This window comes from Rhinolophus sinicus, linkage group LG02 (genome assembly GCF_036562045.2).
Source record: "Rhinolophus sinicus isolate RSC01 linkage group LG02, ASM3656204v1, whole genome shotgun sequence".
NCBI lineage: Eukaryota > Metazoa > Chordata > Mammalia > Chiroptera > Rhinolophidae > Rhinolophus > Rhinolophus sinicus.
This window is the reverse complement of record NC_133752.1, coordinates 99142177-99160782: the sequence shown is the minus strand read 5'-3', so window position 1 is coordinate 99160782 and position 18606 is coordinate 99142177. Positions and strand designations below refer to the sequence as shown.

The window sequence follows — 18606 nt, the reverse complement described above, 5'->3', positions numbered from 1 at the left end:
GGGGAGAAAAAAAGACAAAAAAGGTGACACTCCTATCTGTCATCAGTGCTACCTAAGCACAGCTCATGCAGATTTTGGCTAAGATTGTTTCCTTTCCTTTCCTTTCCTTTCCTCTCCTCTCCTCTCCTCTCCTCTCCTCTCCCTCTCCTCTCCCTCTCCTCTCCTATGTTTTTTTTTTTTTTTTTTTTTTTTTAATTTGGATCTAGAACATTGCTTTCCAAAATTCCTGGCTGTAATAATTTCAAAATGGATTAAAAATATACAGCATAATTTTATAGTAGCTTTCATCAGAGTAGACCTGTTTCTTTCCCCAATAGTTGAAAAATCTTTTATTGTATCTTTACATTGTGGTTTATGTAGCATTCATTACTTAATAAGATTTGTGTATATTTCGGAGTTTTAATGGCTGGCTAGAGGACTGTAATTATTCTGCTAGAATTATGAGTTTATAATGCAACATAGGAGCCTCCTTTCGACCTAGATTGTAAATCATGAACTTTGAGTTAATATGACCTTCTGTTGCTGCCTTGTTCAAAATTTCAAAGCAGTCTTCCAAAGTTAGTATAAAATACTTACTAAACCAGGGAAACATTTTAGAAGTGGATTTATTTTTTAAAATATGCTTCCAAGTGCACATGAAGATGGCTATTAAGTGGTAATTATTGCTGTTCAGGTTGGCAAGAATCTTCACATGAAATTCAAAATAGAACCATATGATTTCACTGATATGTGGTATATAAACCGAAAACAACAAAAGAACAAGACAACTGAACGAACAAAAACTCATAGACATAAACAAGAGTTTAAGGGTTACCGGAGGGTAACGGGCGGGGGGAGTGGGGTTCTAGAAGAGGGTAAATGGGGTCTAATATATGGTGATGGAAAGAGAACTGACTGGGTGGTGAACACACATTGTGAGACCCAGATAATGTATTACAGAATTGTACACCTGAAATGTATGTAAGTTTACTAACAATTGTTGCCCCAGTAAACTTTAAAGAAAAAAAAAAAAGAAATTCAAAATGTTCTTCTTTGTAGTTACGTAAGAAACTGACCATTAATTTCTGGTTTTAACTAAATGGCAGACTAAGATAACTTGAAAAATCTTCTGTTATAAACATCTTGAAGTGCTGGGTAAAATATAAAATAGAACATAAAAATTGAAATGCACAGCTTAATTCACAAGAAATAAAAGGCAATCCCAGGTACAAGAAATGGCTTTCTGTTTCTTGGTTGAGAACCAGAGGGTTAGGTTGATAAGTTTTTTGGGGTGGTGTCTAAACTGATAAGGAGCATAGGTTTTAGTACCTTTAGAGCAGGGGTGTCCAAACTGCGGCCCGTGGGCCAACTGCGGCCCGCAATCCATTTTTAATTGGCCCGCAGCAAATTCCAAAAATATATTTAGTTTACTTAAATAAACCAGGTGAGGCAATACGTACTTCACCTCGAGTGAGTGGCCCGGCTGTTTGTGTATTTTACCGCATATGGCCCTTGGTGAAAAATGTTGAAAAAAGTTTGGACACCCCTGCTTTAGAGGGACAGGCGCCTGAGCATTAAGCCAAAATGAAGCGAGGAATTCAAAAAGAGATCCCTGTGCACCTTCAGGAAAGGATGAACAAGGAAAAAATTAATCCACAGAGACGGAGACAAGGAAACAGCAGTGAAACTGCTTGGGCTTTGGAGTTTTTTTGTTTTGTTTTGATTCTTTTTTTTTTTTTTTTTAAGTTGAAAACTCAGGCTTAGGTTGAACAGTCAACTTGGAGTACAAAATTTAAACCACCTGCCTGGTTGAAGAACTCCCAAACTAAGAAAGTACCATAAAAATCAGGCCTGACTGGTTTTACCATTGACACACCTGGGACATGCCTGCTTAAAGTGCTCTGAGAAGACCCTCGTACCCCAGGCCTCTTTGGACCCCATAGAAGAAATAATCCCCACTAAATCTGCGCTCACAATGAAAACAACACAAGGAAACCGTACATCATGTTTGAGGATCAGACAGTAGACAAGAGGATACAGCTGTTTGAATTTGAAATAACAGAAGTCTAAAAAATAAATGTCTTAATTGATCAAACTCATAAAAAAATAAGAATTCTTAGAAGTTACTAGGGAAAAGCAAACAAAAGTTCTAGAAGTAGAACTTCTAGAAAAAATGTGGTTATTAAAATTAAAAATTTGGTTACCTGTGCAAATAAGACATAGTTGAAGAAGATAATTCATTTTCTGAATATAAGATACAAGGAAATTACCCCAAATGTAGCACAGAAGGATAATGAATTGGCAACTCTGGAATCAAGAGACATACTGGATAAATGAGAATGTTTAACATATATATAATAGAAGTTCAAAACGGAAAGAAGAGAGAAAATGATGATTGGAGAGGCACATTTTTGCATCATCTGTGTTCTTGGTTCAGTCACCAAAGGGACTAATATATAAGTATTTTAAAATTCTGTGCAACTGAAGAGACTTCCTTGTTTCTATTAGGATATTCACATTTTCTGCTAGTATTATTTCTATGAATATTCTCAATGGAGTAAATAGCCATGGTTTAAAGATTTCTTCCCTCCCTTCCAATTTCCATCTCTTTATTCCTCCCTCCCTTCCTCCCTCCTTCCGTCCCTTCCTTCCTTTTCTACCCTCCCCCCAACCTGGAGTTTTTTTTTTAAGATTTTGTTTTATTGGGGGAGGGGAACAGGACTTTATTGGGGAACAGTGTGTACTTCCAGGACTTTTTTTTTTCTTTTCCAAGTCAAGTTGTCCTTTCAATCTTAGTTGTGGAGGGTGCCATTCAGCTTCAAGTTGCTGTCCTTTCAGTCTTAGTTGTGGAGGGCACAGCTCAGCTCCAGGTCCAGTTGCAGGGGGCACAGCCCACCCTTGCGGGAGTCGAACCGGCAACCTTGTGGTTGAGAAGATGCGCTACAACCAACTGAGCCATCCAGGAGCTCAGTGGCAGCTTAGCTCAAGGTGCCGTGTTCAATCTTAGTTGCAGGGGGCGCTCCCCACCATCCCTTGCAGGACTCGAGGAATTGAACTGGCAACCTTGTGGTTGAGAGCCCACTGGCCCATGTGGGAATCGAACCGGCAGCCTTTGGAGTTAGGAGCATTGAGCTCTAACCGCCTGAGCCACCGGGCTGGCCCCCCAACCTGGAGTTTTGAGACCATTTGTTTATATAAGGATTGTAAAAATCCACGTGCTGTTTATATTCTAATTATATTACTCATTTTTACTTTTAAAACCTACCTCCTCCAGAATGTAAATGGAGCTTACATATCCACACACAACATCCTTTGCAATATTTTGGCTGAGCTTCTGGTAGTATTGTTACTGACCTTTACATTCAGTCTTAACTGGATGGCTCTGCACTTCTCTCCTTTGAGGAATGATACTTGGCCACCTGGTTAATCCTTTTAGTAAGAAAAAGCCTTGTACAGTAATCTCACATGCCACATGTGTTCTCACTTCTACCTTCTGAAACTAGTCAGGTTTTTAAAACATTAAATGTTAAACTAATCAACACTTTAAAAATAATGTTATGAGATAGTGGAATGCAAATATATATTAAAAGGTATACCTATGTTAAAGTAGCAATAAGAGGATTAACCCACAATTGAAATCAATATTTGTAGGAATACAGGAGGATTAAAAAAAATACATAATGAAGACCTGTGTTTTAGAATCATTCCTTTGGTTTTCCTCTAATGTTTTTAAAACAAGTAGATAGAGAACCTTAATCCAGCTTGTTTTATTTAGAATGCTATATTAATAAGCACTATCCTCTGTTTACCAAAAATGTGGTTAAAACCACATTTCAAAAATGAAAACGGCAGTAGTTGTTACTACATTAACCATTAAGATAATGCTTTGTTATTTTGTTTATTTGAATTCCTTTGTCATTTCTCACCTTCCATCTCCCTTCTATCTTTCAGATACATTTAAATTAAGAAAAGATAGACAATTGGTTCAATTTTAGCATGAAAGTGAACTATTGGTTAGTTGGAAGCTAAAATGCTAACTTTTAAAGTAAACTTGAATTGGCTTATTATAAAAGCAACACATACGTACTTTGTACTTTTATATATTTTTAAATTCCTCAAGTTTAAAGGTAATGTATTTTAAATTCCTCAAAGTAGAAGTAGTATATGTTCGATTTGATAAATACAGTGTTGGCAATACTACACAGTTAAGCAACAGAAGGAACTAACGGTTACTGCTGAAGAACCATTGTTAACATTTTGATACTTATCATTGTGTTATATTTTCCAATGTAAGTTTTAAAATTGAAACTGTACTGTGTATAGTTTTGTGACCTTTTTATTATTTAAAAGTATACTGTATTGTGAACATTTTTGTCGCTTATGAAAAATTCTTTATCACATCTTTTATCCCTCATAATACGGTATGGTTTTTTAACACGGTTTCTCATGTTTTCATTTAGAATTTAAAAAGATGTTGAGGAAAAATGTTTTAAGGATAAAGAATTTTTATAATAGAATTTGTAAAATAATTAGCATTTTATTAATCAAAATGTTCAAGCTGTAAAAATAGAAATAAAAGGTGAGGGAATCTTTTGAAATGATCAAGGATTTCGAATTCATTTTGTTTTAACCACAGGAGGTTTTGTGCAAAGTGGCCACTTTGTAGCAGCTGCAAAGTTGCTGAATACTGTGGTGACTTTATTGGATTTTAGGCGAGCCTGACTGACAGTTTTCAGCTGAAGCCATGGTTTGAAGACCAGCTTGGGCTACCAGCTGCTCAGACTAGACGCTTCTCCCTTTTCCTTGCTTCTTCATTTCCCCAAGAATGGTGCAGGTCCACTGAAGGGGCCTAGAATGGGCCAACAGGCATCTCATATCCATTTTCCCAAGAACCTCTTAGTTTTAGGACTGGAGATACTGCTCAGAATCACCTTTTCTGCGATGTGTGTGTCTGGTCTCCATTTTGGACCCGAGGGACTGGGTCAAATGTCCTGGAATGTATTTTGAGAGAACAGCTTAGGTCCATTCTAATGTACATTTGTTTTCAAACTTGTATTCTAGAAACTCTGACATCCTGAAGTTCAATGTGTAAGGTTCATTGGTTAACTGAAAACAGAAAGGAAGAAAAGGAAAACATTAGACCTGGCAAGTTGTCTACAAATTTGCGCAGAGAACTTCAGAAATCACCTAATTCTATCTCCCAGTTTACTGCTGAGGCGACTAACATCCAGCTAGAGAAGTTAATTGACTTTTCCAAGATCATGTGATGCTAGTATCCTGATATTTTAAAACCTCTGCCCGTTGTCTTTTTTTATATTCGTTGGAACATTTTCCTCTATGCCTGATGTAGAAGTAGAAATGCAGGATGTTTCGCTTGTCTCTGTCCAAGCCATGCCAAGCATAATTTTCTGAAATGTTAGAAAATGGATAGCAGAGAACTTCAGAAATGTGCTTCATGCTTATCGGTCTGCTCATCCTGAGGGAAAAGGGTGGGGTTTTTTTAAGGATAAAAATAATTGTTAATTTTTACTAACTTGACAGTTCACGACCTTAATTTTGATTAACATAAAACAATCTATGAGGTGAATTTTTATTTAAAACATTTTTAAGTAAATTAAAAGCTAGTTTTCTGATTTTAGATTATAACTCCTCAGGGTAACGTACCTTTAAATTGGTTTGATTTGAGGGAAGGGATTTTTGCTTTGTGAAGAAAATGAGATCTTAAAATAGCATCAGTGTGTGCTTGAATGTATAAAAACAGAAGTTTTACAAATTGTTCTTTTGGAAGATTCGTGTTATATTGTGGAGGTAGGATTTGCTTAATGGTAGGTCTCTTTTTTAGCAGTGGTAGTGCTTGAGCCTAAAGTCCTGACACTGTATGTGGGGTTTTGTTTGTTGGTTTTTTAAATTGATATCTGAGAGCTTTAACAGCATTTCTAGAACCTTCATCCCAGAGGGAAATGTGCAGCATGTGGCTCAATGTGCTCGCCACCACTTACTTGATCTTTCACCTCGTATCCTCATGTGATAAATGTGGACAATAATAGCACTCTCTCAGATTGTTGCAAACTTAAGATGCTTAGATGCTTCATCTGGTGCCTGTGCACTAACAGAGAAGCCACGTTAGCAAAGCAACCTCTGTGTACCTTTCTTTGTAATTCAGATTATACTAGTCAGTGCCCCATTACTAGTCAGAATAAAAGATCTTATGCCTGAGGATTTTCAGGCAGCCAAATAAATTACAATTGCTGTTGTTTGTAGTATAAAACATAAAGGATCACAGAGAATTTCAACCTAATTAAATACTCAGGGAAATTTAAAAGCTTTTCAAACTCAATTTTACTTGTATGCTGCTTAAGACATCTTTAAAGATATTTTTTGTTTTGCTTGTGTGTTATAAAAAATATCTCTTCGACTGCAAGTTTTGCTCACTCTTTCATTGTCAGTATTCTCCAGGATTCTGTCATCTACCTGAAGTGATCAGGTCTGCTTTTTTGACTTGAGCTCTTATACCCCCATATGATGATTACTTCCAGATAATTCTCTTGAGCTCCTCCCTGTCTTTTGAGTTTCCAGTTGCTTATTAGACATCTCTGTGTGGTTCTAGGATGTCGCCAACTCTACACACGCAAACATAATTGTCTCCCTTCTTTTCCTCATCCCGTGTCACCTGCTTTTCCTCTGCCTCAGTGAGTAGCCTTCCCGTCGCCACCCAGTGAGTCATCAAACAAAGCCAGACCCCCAGACTCGTCCTAAACTCTCCCCTGTCCCTCAGTTTCAGTCAGTCACCAAGAAATGTGACTCTGGCTCCAAAATAGCTCCACGTTGTGTTTCCCCTCTCCCTCTCCACTCCCATCGCCTGTCAGGCCCTCCTGTATCCCCAGGACTGTTTTAAGCAGCCTCCCAGCTAGTCTCTGCCTCCAGTTGGCCACCTTCCCGGAGCTATCCAGTACCATTGCCATTGGGATCGATAGTCCTAAAGCCTGAATGGAATGATCTCCCTCTTGCTGTGAAACTTCTTCTAGCTCCCCATTATCTGCATAATTAAGTATGACTTCCCTCGGTAATCAAACAAGACCCTTCGTGATCTGGAGACTCCTTGTCCAAAATTTCTTCCTGACTTCACCTTTTGGTAATTCTCCCCTTGCATTCTACACTCCATTGGTCCTGCTCTCTGTTAATTCTGTGATACTGCTTGACACATGTCACCTTCCCTGCCTCAGCACACACTTCCCTCGCCTTAAACGCAGACCTTGCTCTTCCTGTTGAGTGAAGGCTTCTTGACTCCCGTCCCCCCAACAGAGCTAATCAGCTCTTGCTTTGTGTTAGCACAGTATTTTCAGTGTTTTGAAATTCTTCATCTACTTGTTAGGCTTTCCTCACCAGACTGACCTCAAGGGCAAGGACTCTTAGTCATTTTAGCATTCCCAGTGCCCAGCCAGGCCTTCCTTAGGTAGACCTTTAATAAACAGTGTGAAAAATTGTTCATGAAACGGAGGATTCTTAGAGGAGGGGAAGCAGTATACTTAATGGAGGCATGAAAAATTCTAGGATACCTTTTTAAATGGCATGTGGGAGAAGAATTAGATGAATTGTGTGTGGCGTTAGATGGCAGAGTTAATGTCTGCAGAGACTTCCAGTTCAGCCATAATGAAGAACACCATGAGAACTGAAAACCAGCAGGGCTGCAGTGTGTATCTGCAGTTACACAGCGGGAGTTACAGTCCTGGCGTGGTCACTCAGTTGGTCTTTTCTGGGTCTTAGCTGCTTGTTTGATAGAACAGTAGAGATTTATAGTAGCTCATAGGGTTGTTTTAAGGGTTAATGACGTGACATTTCAGGGTGCCTAGGGTAATGCCCAGCATTGAATAGTGCTTACTATGTGCTCTCTGAATTCCAATTAGTGTCCTGTTTTGGGGTGCTTAATCCCATGTTTAATATAAATAATGTGTGTGCATAAACTGACACCATTAAAAAAAGATTCACTTGCCTTTTTTTGTCCCCTCAAAGGTTCGTCCATTGTACTGATGATTCCCCAGATCCTTGTATGGAATATGAGGTAAGAAGCTTTTTTATTTTAATCGCGATGAAGTTGATAATCCTAGATGAAGATATGTTGAGAACTGCTATTTATTAAGTGAAACGAGTGGAATTTTTTGGATTAATTTCTCTGGAAATCTAGGGTCACTGAATTTTTAAATTTATGAAATATACGTATAAAAATACATATTCTCTCAATATAGAAAAAATATATGTACACTACGTACACACTATATACATACAGTTGTCCTAGGTATCCGTGAGGGATTAATTCCAGGACCTGCCCAGGATACCAGGTTCTGTAGATGTCCAAGCCCCTTACGAAATGGCATGCTGTCTGCATGTAACTAACGCCAGTCCTCCATATACTGTAATCTCTAGATTACTTATAATACCTGATACAATGTCATTGCTTTGTGTAAGTAGTTACACTGTACTGGTTAGGGAATAATGCCCAGAAAGAAAAGTCTGTGCTTGTTCAGTGCAGACCCAAAACATCCTAGGCCTAACTACACACTACACGTCAGGAACAATGTAACATCTTTTTTCAAACATTTTTGATCTACAGTTAGTTGAGTCTGTGGATGCGGAACCACAGATATGGAGGGCTGACTATACTACAGCATACATGTGTTTTGTAACAAAACAAACAGCTTTACACTCACCAGCCAGCTTTACCTGGTTAATGAGCTCTTCAACCTGGCGCTCCAGGAAAACAGTCATCACCATTTACCTTGTAGGCCCAGTGGGCCTTTTTATTACTTGAGTGTTGTTCGCTCGTTTTACAAATGGCACACAGAAGTAAGAGTAAAAGGGTAGTGAGAGACTTTGCTAGAAATAAACAAACCCAAATTTTTATTTCATATTTTCCTAGTTTGAAGGTGTGCATCACACACACACACACACACACACACCCACACCCCCCGCCCCTGAAATGGACATTGTTCTTGGATGCAACTTGAACTGCTCATCAGCTGTTAGGAATGAATCTGGAACATACTTTTCCAGGTTTATTTAAATGTTGATTGTTGAGTCCAGGTTTCAGCTGCATCCCCAATAGGCGTATCGTTACTCCTGGTTCTTCCTGCCCTAGCTTTGTCAGAATGTGGTGCTTTTGAAAACTTGGACAGCTCGTAATTTGTTGAAGAGAAGATGGCCATCCTTGCTCCATAATTGCAAAACATTTGCATTCTTGGGTTGAGAACACCATTTAGAATTAGTACAGTGATCTTTTAAAAAATATTTCTTTGTACATTTGCTTCAGTCACCTTTGTATATACACATGCTTTCAAAATTTGTGCACTGACTCACTGTGTGAAGTAATTTTTAGTGCGTTGAGTGTATCTATTGGCATATCTTCTGCAATTACACTGTGTGTGGGACAGTTAACTTACTATTCACCAGGCCACCAATTACTTTCAGCACTTGTAATTGAGATCTTTGCATGCCATTTGTGAGGGTTTCTTTTTTTTAAATTTAATAGCATAGTATGAGCATTTTCCCAAGTGATTAAAAATTTTTATAATGTTATTTATATGTATATAATCATATATGTTGTTTCATTGAACAAACATTTATTAAACACCTGCTATATCTTATTACTTTGTGCTGGAAACACAAAAATGAAAAAGATTGTTCCTCTAGCCTTGCCCTAAGGCATAATCTTTGTTGAGATGTAATTATATATCCCCAGGATTTATTTCATCAGCAGCTTGCTCTTATACTGCTTTTTTGAGAATATGCCATCATCATGTTAGTGTATAGGGCTTGAAACCCAGTTTTACAAGCCTACGAAAGTGATGTTTGTAGAGTAATTAAACTGAAAAAAGTTACAAGTAGAATCCTATGTATCGTGTACTCGTCCGTGTACATTTAAAAAGATATATGTATTCACTATATGTTCATATATTCATGGAATGCTTCTGCAAAGGTATGTGAGAAATTGGTTGCCACTGAGGAGAAAGACAAAGGGATTGGATGGAGGGAAGATTCACCTCTTACCGTTCTGTATTTTTGTAGTGAACTACAACATATGTAATACCTGCCTAAAACATTCTTTTAATAAAGATTATGTAAATTTTCTAAAAATTGAATATTAGTATGCAACAATTGCTTATGTCTTTTTAGCTTAAATAAAAATTATCATAGCCATAAAAATATATATCCCACTATCAGCTTTGAATAGGAAGAACAGGGTAATATTTTAGTTTGGGTTTCTTCATTTAATAATTAGGTCTTTTGAAAGATTTGACACATACAAAGCTTGACCAAGAAGACACAGTGATGAAAATTGAAATCAGTGCATTTTAAATTTCTAGGCATATTTTAACAATTCAGTTTTTTTTTAAAGTAAAGCAACTTATTAATACAAATGTAAAAATACAAGAAAATATGAGGAACCTAGCACCACCCAGACATATCTTCTGTGTTAGCATTTGGGTCTTTATCTTTCTTTTCTTGAGATGTGTGTGTGTGTGTGTGTGTGTGTGTGTATACTCTTCTTAAAGTACTTTGCATACTGTTTTTCCCCCCACTTATACCATAGTGTGAGCACTTTCCCAGTTCATTAAATATTGTTTTATATCATGATTTTTAGTGGCTGCTTATTTTATCTATTTGCTGTTTCACTTGACAAACACCTGCTATTGCATACTTTGCTGGAACACAGATGAATAAGACCCAGTTCCTTGCCCTTAGGGAAGTTACAGTTTAGTAGGGAAGCAAGACTTACGTGAAATTATTGTAGTGCAATATGGTATATATGTGCTTCCTGTAGAATGTCATGCACAGGAAATGACGGGAAACACAGGATGTAGGACGGGAGGATACTTAACTCACTGGGGGATTTGGAATGGCACCAAGAGTAGTTCAAGTGCCATCTCACAGGTCTTAAAGGACAAAGAACGGTATGCCAGGATAAGGGAGGCTGGAGGTAGTAGCCGTTTATTACAGTTGATAGTTCAAAAAACAGGACTGGTTTTCTCCTAAGAACATTTTAAAAACAGACTCAGAAGCATACACTGTCAACTGTACTACTTATGAAAATCACAGCAATGAAATAGTGTATGAATAGTATATTACATAATTACAGTAATGAGACCCATTTACGACTTGGGCCATTGATAGAATTGGTTTATTTTAAAATAATGGGAACATCATGGAAGGGCTATACGTTTCTTTGTGATAAGCCATAATAATTTTATCAGAGTATGTATTACAGAGTGTTGCTTACAGTAGATAATTTGAAATTATTATATATTTTTAATACTCTTAAAGAGGTGAAGAACATGAATTACAGGGCAGCTTATGGAACAGCAGTGATAAGATTTGACTTCATCATCCTTGGGATTCTGCATTGTGTTGGAACTTTCAAAATTTATGCATTTTGTCATAAAAAGTGTCAACCCAATTTTCCATGCTTATTAGACTAATAGATTCCAACTTTTCTCTACATCTTATGTCAAGAATGTTTGTGATGTCTTTTTTAAAAACCATTTGATAATGACAACTGTGAAGACATAGTTGGCATAAAGTTATCTATTAGATTAGTAAACATTCCCTTGTTACATAGTTGTGTTACATTGTTTCCTTTTTCTATAGCTTGTTCTTAGAAAATGGTGTGAATTAATTCCTGGGGCTGAGTTCCGATGTTTTGTCAAGGAAAACAAGCTTATTGGTGAGTTTTTATTAACGCTTAAAAGTATTGTTGAAAGAAGACAAGCTTTTGATGGAAGGAAATTTCTAGTAATTAGGACAGGGTTAACAATCAGTATTTCTCTAAGAAGGTTCCTCTGACCAATTGGTACTGACTCTCGAATGCTGTATTGACAAGAATTCTGAGGCCATATTCAGTTTCCATAGTACATGTAAGGTGTGGTCAAACAATATGGTGAATGTTTAAAAAAAAATTATTACAATAAAAGACACATTGCCATTAGTCCTCCCTCAAAATACTCCCCCTTGCTCCGAACACTCTTATCCAATCATTCTTGCCACTTTCTGAAGCAGTTCTGAAACTCCTCTTTCATGAGTGCCGTTAGTTGCGCTGTTGTGGCTGCCTCGATGTCCTGAATTGTTTTGACTTTGGGGAAGGGCCAGAAGTTGCATGGTGCCAGATCCAGTGAATAAGATGGATGAGGACACACCACAATGTTTTTATGTGACAGAAATTGCCATATATCAGAAGCAATGGAGGAAATTTATAACACACTTTAAAACACACCTCTCAACCATAGCTCACACCCAACTGATTGCACTGAACAAGTTGAACCTTGTCACACACTGTTACTAAGCTTTGATGCGTCGTTTCCCGTATTGAAGATCCCTGCCTTTCCGTGGGATGGCACTCGGCAGCAGCATTCACCATATTTTGTGATCACAACAGAAAGGCTCTGTCACACATCACTTCTTGTACAGCAATGTCTGTCAAATAAAAACATTACAGTGTGTCCTCATCCACATTATTCACAAGATCTGGCACCGTGCGACTTCTGGCTCTTCCCCAAAGTCAAAATGATTCAGGTCATCGAGGCAGCCACAACAGCGCAACTAAAGATACTCATGAAAGAGGATGTCCAGAACTGCTTCAGAAAGTGGCAAGAACGATGGGATAAGTGTGTTTGAAGCAAGGGGGAGTCTTTTGAGGGGGATTAATGGCAGTGTGTCTTTTACTGTAATAAATTTTTTAAAAATTTAAACATTCACTGTATTTTTTGATAACACCTCATAGTATTGTCAATTCATCATGTTGGTGTGGATTCTGGAGATGAAAATGATGGTCTTTATCCTTTCCAATTTAGGATGTGTCTAATGTTACCTGCTTTCTCTTTGGGACCTTTCTAAGTATTACTGTCTACATACTGCTTCTGTTAAGCATCATAAAAAGCCAAATTTTTAAACCTTGATTATCAGAGCGCTGTTTATTATTCTAGCAAGAGGAAATACGTGGACAAATAAATAAGTGTATTACTTTAAAAGTCAACCATTTTCTTTCCTCTCAGGTTATTATTTTGTTTGCTATGGTTCATTCAAATTACAAAACACCAGTTACAAAGTAAACATTTGTGAGTTGTTTTTAAGAATTGAAATTATATTTATTGTATATGAGAGAATTTTAGTACATCTTAAAATGATATCTGCTATGATTTACCTTTTTTCTGCTTGTCAAGCCTAGTTCAATGGCAGATTAAGCATAGCTAGATTTTTTTTTGTTTTCTACTAAATTACTGAAGATAATTTTCTCCATCCACAGCAACTTTGAGCTCAATCAGCTGTCCCTGAATCTTTTTTAGCTGATTTGCAAAAGAAAGTGTAGTGCCTGCAGGTTGTCTGCCTTCTTGAGCCATAGCCACCAAAGGAGGGTATTTGTTCCTATTATGTTTGGCTGCTTCATCCTCTAAGTCTTCCTGATCCTGAGGGTCTAAATCTTCCCAGTCCTCGACCGGAGGTTCATAATAAATAGGCTCTGTATCTTTAAAAAGTTCTTCTGTGGGTTTGGCTTCCTCCCCCTTTTCTCTCTCTGCCAGAGAAGCGGCAGATGAAAGAATTTCTTCATTGCCAGCTTGTTTTACTTTCTCTAGCTTACAGCTCTTACGCCTGAGATCTAAACAATCTCTAATCAAGGTCCACAACCCGAATGTTTCTACAGGGATCTGCTGAGGTCCGTGGGCAGCATAATAATCTTGTAACTGCTCTCCCACTTTCTCCCAAGTTTCCAGACTGACAGTGCCTTCTTCTGGAAACCATGGACAGACTTTTTTTACAAATTCTAAAAACTTATCTAACTGTTCTCTGCTCACCCGACTGCCACGGGCGGCAAGCAATTTCTAAAGTCCTCTGACATACAGGTCTTTGCTGCTTGTGTGACCCATCCTTCACCCTAACTCGGCCCTTCTTTCAAACAAAGAAAACACTCTGATGCCCGTCTGGCCGTGCCCTCGCGGAGCCAAATCTGTCTTGGCTAAGGCGCCCGGTATAATCCCCGGACAGGTGGACAGAAGTCCAGTCGCCGTTATGCCGTATGACAGAACCGGAACCGCAGATTAGGGCCCAATCAAGCTCCGTGACAAGAAGTCGTGGAACTATCACTCACTCACACATTCATTCGACCGAGGGTATTGTGCCTTACTCACCACGCATCCACTGATAAGCTCTCTGAGCTGGGCCCTTGCCACGTGGTGTTCCTCACTGTTACCCCGTATTCAGGTCCCTGTTCGGCGCCAAGTGTGACGGGCCAGCCGCCACGAGTCGATCAGTACCTGAATGGGGGAGTGCGAACGAAATAAAAGACACACACAAATGCTAATGCGGCCGGTCTTCAGTCATGCTGAAGCCCTGAGTTTATTATCTCTAACCAATATATACAATTTGAGTACGTGCAGTTAAACGAAGAAGATATGCATTATCTCAGTGAAAGTAAATCTTTCTAGCCTCAACCTTACTTTGACATAGAAGATACAAGGTCACTGAAACTCACAAAAGTAAATATCTCAAGGAGACAGAACCTACCAATTGTCCAGAAAGCCCTTAGTTTTCTGTGTCCGGGAACTGGCCGTTTCCACCACATTCCTCAGCAGCCGTTAGGCGCTTCTCAGATAAGGCAGAGGCAATGTTATGGGGGCAGAAACCGAGCCAGTCTGCAAGGTTCAGGGCTGCAAGAAACCATGGCTCCCCACAATTAGTATGCAACAATTGCTTATGTCTTTTTAGCTTAAATAAAAATTATCATAGCCATAAAAATATATATCCCACTATCACCTTTGAATAGGAAGAACAGTGTAATATTTTAGTTTGGGTTTCTTCATTTAATAATTAGGTCTTTTGAAAGATTTGACACATACAAAGCTTGACCAAGAAGACACAGTGATGAAAATTGAAATCAGTGCATTTTAAATTTCTAAGGCATATTTTAACAATTCAGTTTTTTTTTAAAGTAAAGCAACTTATTAATACAAATGTAAAAATACAAGAAAATATGAGGAACCTAGCACCACCCAGACATATCCTCTGTGTTAGCATTTGGGTCTTTATCTTTCTTTTCTTGAGATGTGTGTGTGTGTTTGTGTGTGTGTGTGTGTGTGTGTGTATACTCTTCTTAAAGTACTTTGCATACTGTTTTCCCCCCCACTTATACCATAGTGTGAGCACTTTCCCAGTTCATTAAATATTGTTTTAGATCATGATTTTTAGTGGCTGCTTATTTTATCTATTTGCTGTTTCACTTGACAAACACCAATTACTTTCAGCACTTGTAATTGAGATCTTTGCATGCCATTTGTGAGGGTTTCTTTTTTTTAAATTTAATAGCATAGTATGAGCATTTTCCCAAGTGATTAAAAATTTTTATAATGTTATTTATATGTATATAATCATATATGTTGTTTCATTGAACAAACATTTATTAAACACCTATGTTTGATAAAAAAAAGTATGATAAAAAAACTTGCATACTTTGCTGGAACACAGATGAATAAGACCCAGTTCCTTGCCCTTAGGGAAGTTACAGTTTAGTAGGGAAGCAAGACTTACGTGAAATTATTGTAGTGCAATATGGTATATATGTGCTTCCTGTAGAATGTCATGCACAGGAAACTACGGGAAACACAGGATGTAGGACGGGAGGATACTTAACTCACTGGGGGATTTGGAATGGCACCAAGAGTAGTTCAAGTGCCATCTCACAGGTCTTAAAGGACAAAGAACGGTATGCCAGGATAAGGGAGGCTGGAGGTAGTAGCCGTTTATTACAGTTGATAGTTCAAAAAACAGGACTGGTTTTCTCCTAAGAACATTTTAAAAACAGACTCAGAAGCATACACTGTCAACTGTACTACTTATGAAAATCACAGCAATGAAATAGTGTATGAATAGTATATTACATAATTACAGTAATGAGACCCATTTACGACTTGGGCCATTGATAGAATTGGTTTATTTTAAAATAATGGGAACATCATGGAAGGGCTATACGTTTCTTTGTGATAAGCCATAATAATTTTATCAGAGTATGTATTACAGAGTGTTGCTTACAGTAGATAATTTGAAATTATTATATATTTTTAATACTCTTAAAGAGGTGAAGAACATGAATTACAGGGCAGCTTATGGAACAGCAGTGATAAGATTTGACTTCATCATCCTTGGGATTCTGCATTGTGTTGGAACTCTCAAAATTTATGCATTTTGTCATAAAAAGTGTCAACCCAATTTTCCATGCTTATTAGACTAATAGATTCCAACTTTTCTCTACATCTTATGTCAAGAATGTTTGTGATGTCTTTTTTAAAAACCATTTGATAATGACAACTGTGAAGACATAGTTGGCATAAAGTTATCTATTAGATTAGTAAACATTCCCTTGTTACATAGTTGTGTTACATTGTTTCCTTTTTCTATAGCTTGTTCTTAGAAAATGGTGTGAATTAATTCCTGGGGCTGAGTTCCGATGTTTTGTCAAGGAAAACAAGCTTATTGGTGAGTTTTTATTAACGTTTAAAAGTATTGTTGAAAGAAGACAAGCTTTTGATGGAAGGAAATTTCTAGTAATTAGGACAGGGTTAACAATCAGTATTTCTCTAAGAAGGTTCCTCTGACCAATTGGTACTGACTCTCGAATGCTGTATTGACAAGAATTCTGAGGCCATATTCAGTTTCCATAGTACATGTGAGGTGTGGTCAAACAATATGGTGAATGTTTAAAAAAAAAGAAATTATTACAATAAAAGACACATTGCCATTAGTCCCCCCTCAAAATACTCCCCCTTGCTCCGAACACTCTTATCCAATCATTCTTGCCACTTTCTGAAGCAGTTCTGAAACTCCTCTTTCATGAGTGCCGTTAGTTGCGCTGTTGTGGCTGCCTCGATGTCCTGAATTGTTTTGACTTTGGGGAAGAGCCAGAAGTTGCATGGTGCCAGATCCAGTGAATAAGATGGATGAGGACACACCACAATGTTTTTATGTGACAGAAATTGCCATATATCAGAAGCAATGGAGGAAATTTATAACACACTTTAAAACACACCTCTCAACCGTAGCTCACACCCAACTGATTGCACTGAACAAGTTGAACCTTGTCACACACTGTTACTAAGCTTCGATGCGTCGTTTCCCATATTGAAGATCCCTGCCTTTCCGTGGGATGGCACTCGGCAGCAGCATTCACCATATTTTGTGATCACAACGGAAAGGCTCTGTCACACATCACTTCTTGTACAGCAATGTCTGTCAAATAAAAACATTACAGTGTGTCCTCATCCACATTATTCACAAGATCTGGCACCGTGCGACTTCTGGCTCTTCCCCAAAGTCAAAATGATTCAGGTCATCGAGGCAGCCACAACAGTGCAACTAAAGATACTCATGAAAGAGGATGTCCAGAACTGCTTCAGAAAGTGGCAAGAACGATGGGATAAGTGTGTTTGAAGCAAGGGGGAGTCTTTTGAGGGGGATTAATGGCAGTGTGTCTTTTACTGTAATAAATTTTTAAAAAATTTAAACATTCACTGTATTTTTTGATAACACCTCATAGTATTGTCAATTCATCATGTTGGTGTGGATTCTGGAGATGAAAGTGATGGTCTTTATCCTTTCCAATTTAGGATGTGTCTAATGTTACCTGCTTTCTCTTTGGGACCTTTCTAAGTATTACTGTCTACATACTGCTTCTGTTAAGCATCATAAAAAGCCAAATTTTTAAACCTTGATTATCAGAGTGCTGTTTATTATTCTAGCAAGAGGAAATACGTGGACAAATAAATAAGTGTATTACTTTAAAAGTCAACCATTTTCTTTCCTCTCAGGTTATTATTTTGTTTGCTATGGTTCATTCAAATTACAAAACACCAGTTACAAAGTAAACATTTGTGAGTTGTTTTTAAGAATTGAAATTATATTTATTGTATATGAGAGAGAATTTTAGTACATCTTAAAATGATATCTGCTATGATTTACCTTTTTTCTGCTTGTCAAGCCTAGTTCAATGGCAGATTAAGCATAGCTAGATTTTTTTTGTTTTCCTACTAAATTACTGAAGATAATTTGCATTTTTTTGTGCATGTTTTCCATGAAGTAAAATTTGTCTTCAATCAAGAAAAGTGTGATTTGATGTCGACATTTGTTAGCTTACCTAAAAGAGACTTGGGGTGTTTGAATTTATCATATTGTCAGATATTCCTGGAAAAGCTGCACTGTTAAATCCAGCTAAAGAAGGGCATCATATTGGCGTGCGGTTAAGAAATTGGATGGAAGCCCTCCTTGCAGAGCAGAGAACTTTTTCCTAGGCCTAGAGCAAATTGAGGGAGTTCTTACAATAGTCCCTTTAGTGTATTTAGAATAATATCAGTAAGTCACTCTGAAGAAAGGAATGTTTACTTTTCCATGGCTTGAAGCATCAGGCTTGTGAAGGCGAGGCAGCGTGTATGAACAAGAAAAATAGACTGCCTCCATGAAACACTGTATGAATACGGAAGACGTATGGCGAGGAGTATTTTATATTTTCCCAAAGAAAGCATAAAAGAATACCAATTTGTGAAGAGTTCGTTGGAAAAAGCAATGAGAAGCAACAATTTATGTGTGCAGGTTTAAAAC

At 37.7% G+C, this 18606-nt stretch overlaps 1 protein-coding gene across 1 annotated transcript in view; it reads left to right on the top strand.

Moving 5' to 3' along the window:
- CDC123 (cell division cycle 123) overlaps positions 1-18606 on the top strand; it is a 61827-nt gene that overhangs the window by 27137 nt on the left and 16084 nt on the right. The window contains exons 7-8 of the mRNA XM_019710265.2: positions 7990-8038; positions 11620-11695. Of these exons, the coding sequence (XP_019565824.2) occupies positions 7990-8038; positions 11620-11695 (125 nt within the window). The remainder of the gene's footprint in view (positions 1-7989; positions 8039-11619; positions 11696-18606) is intronic.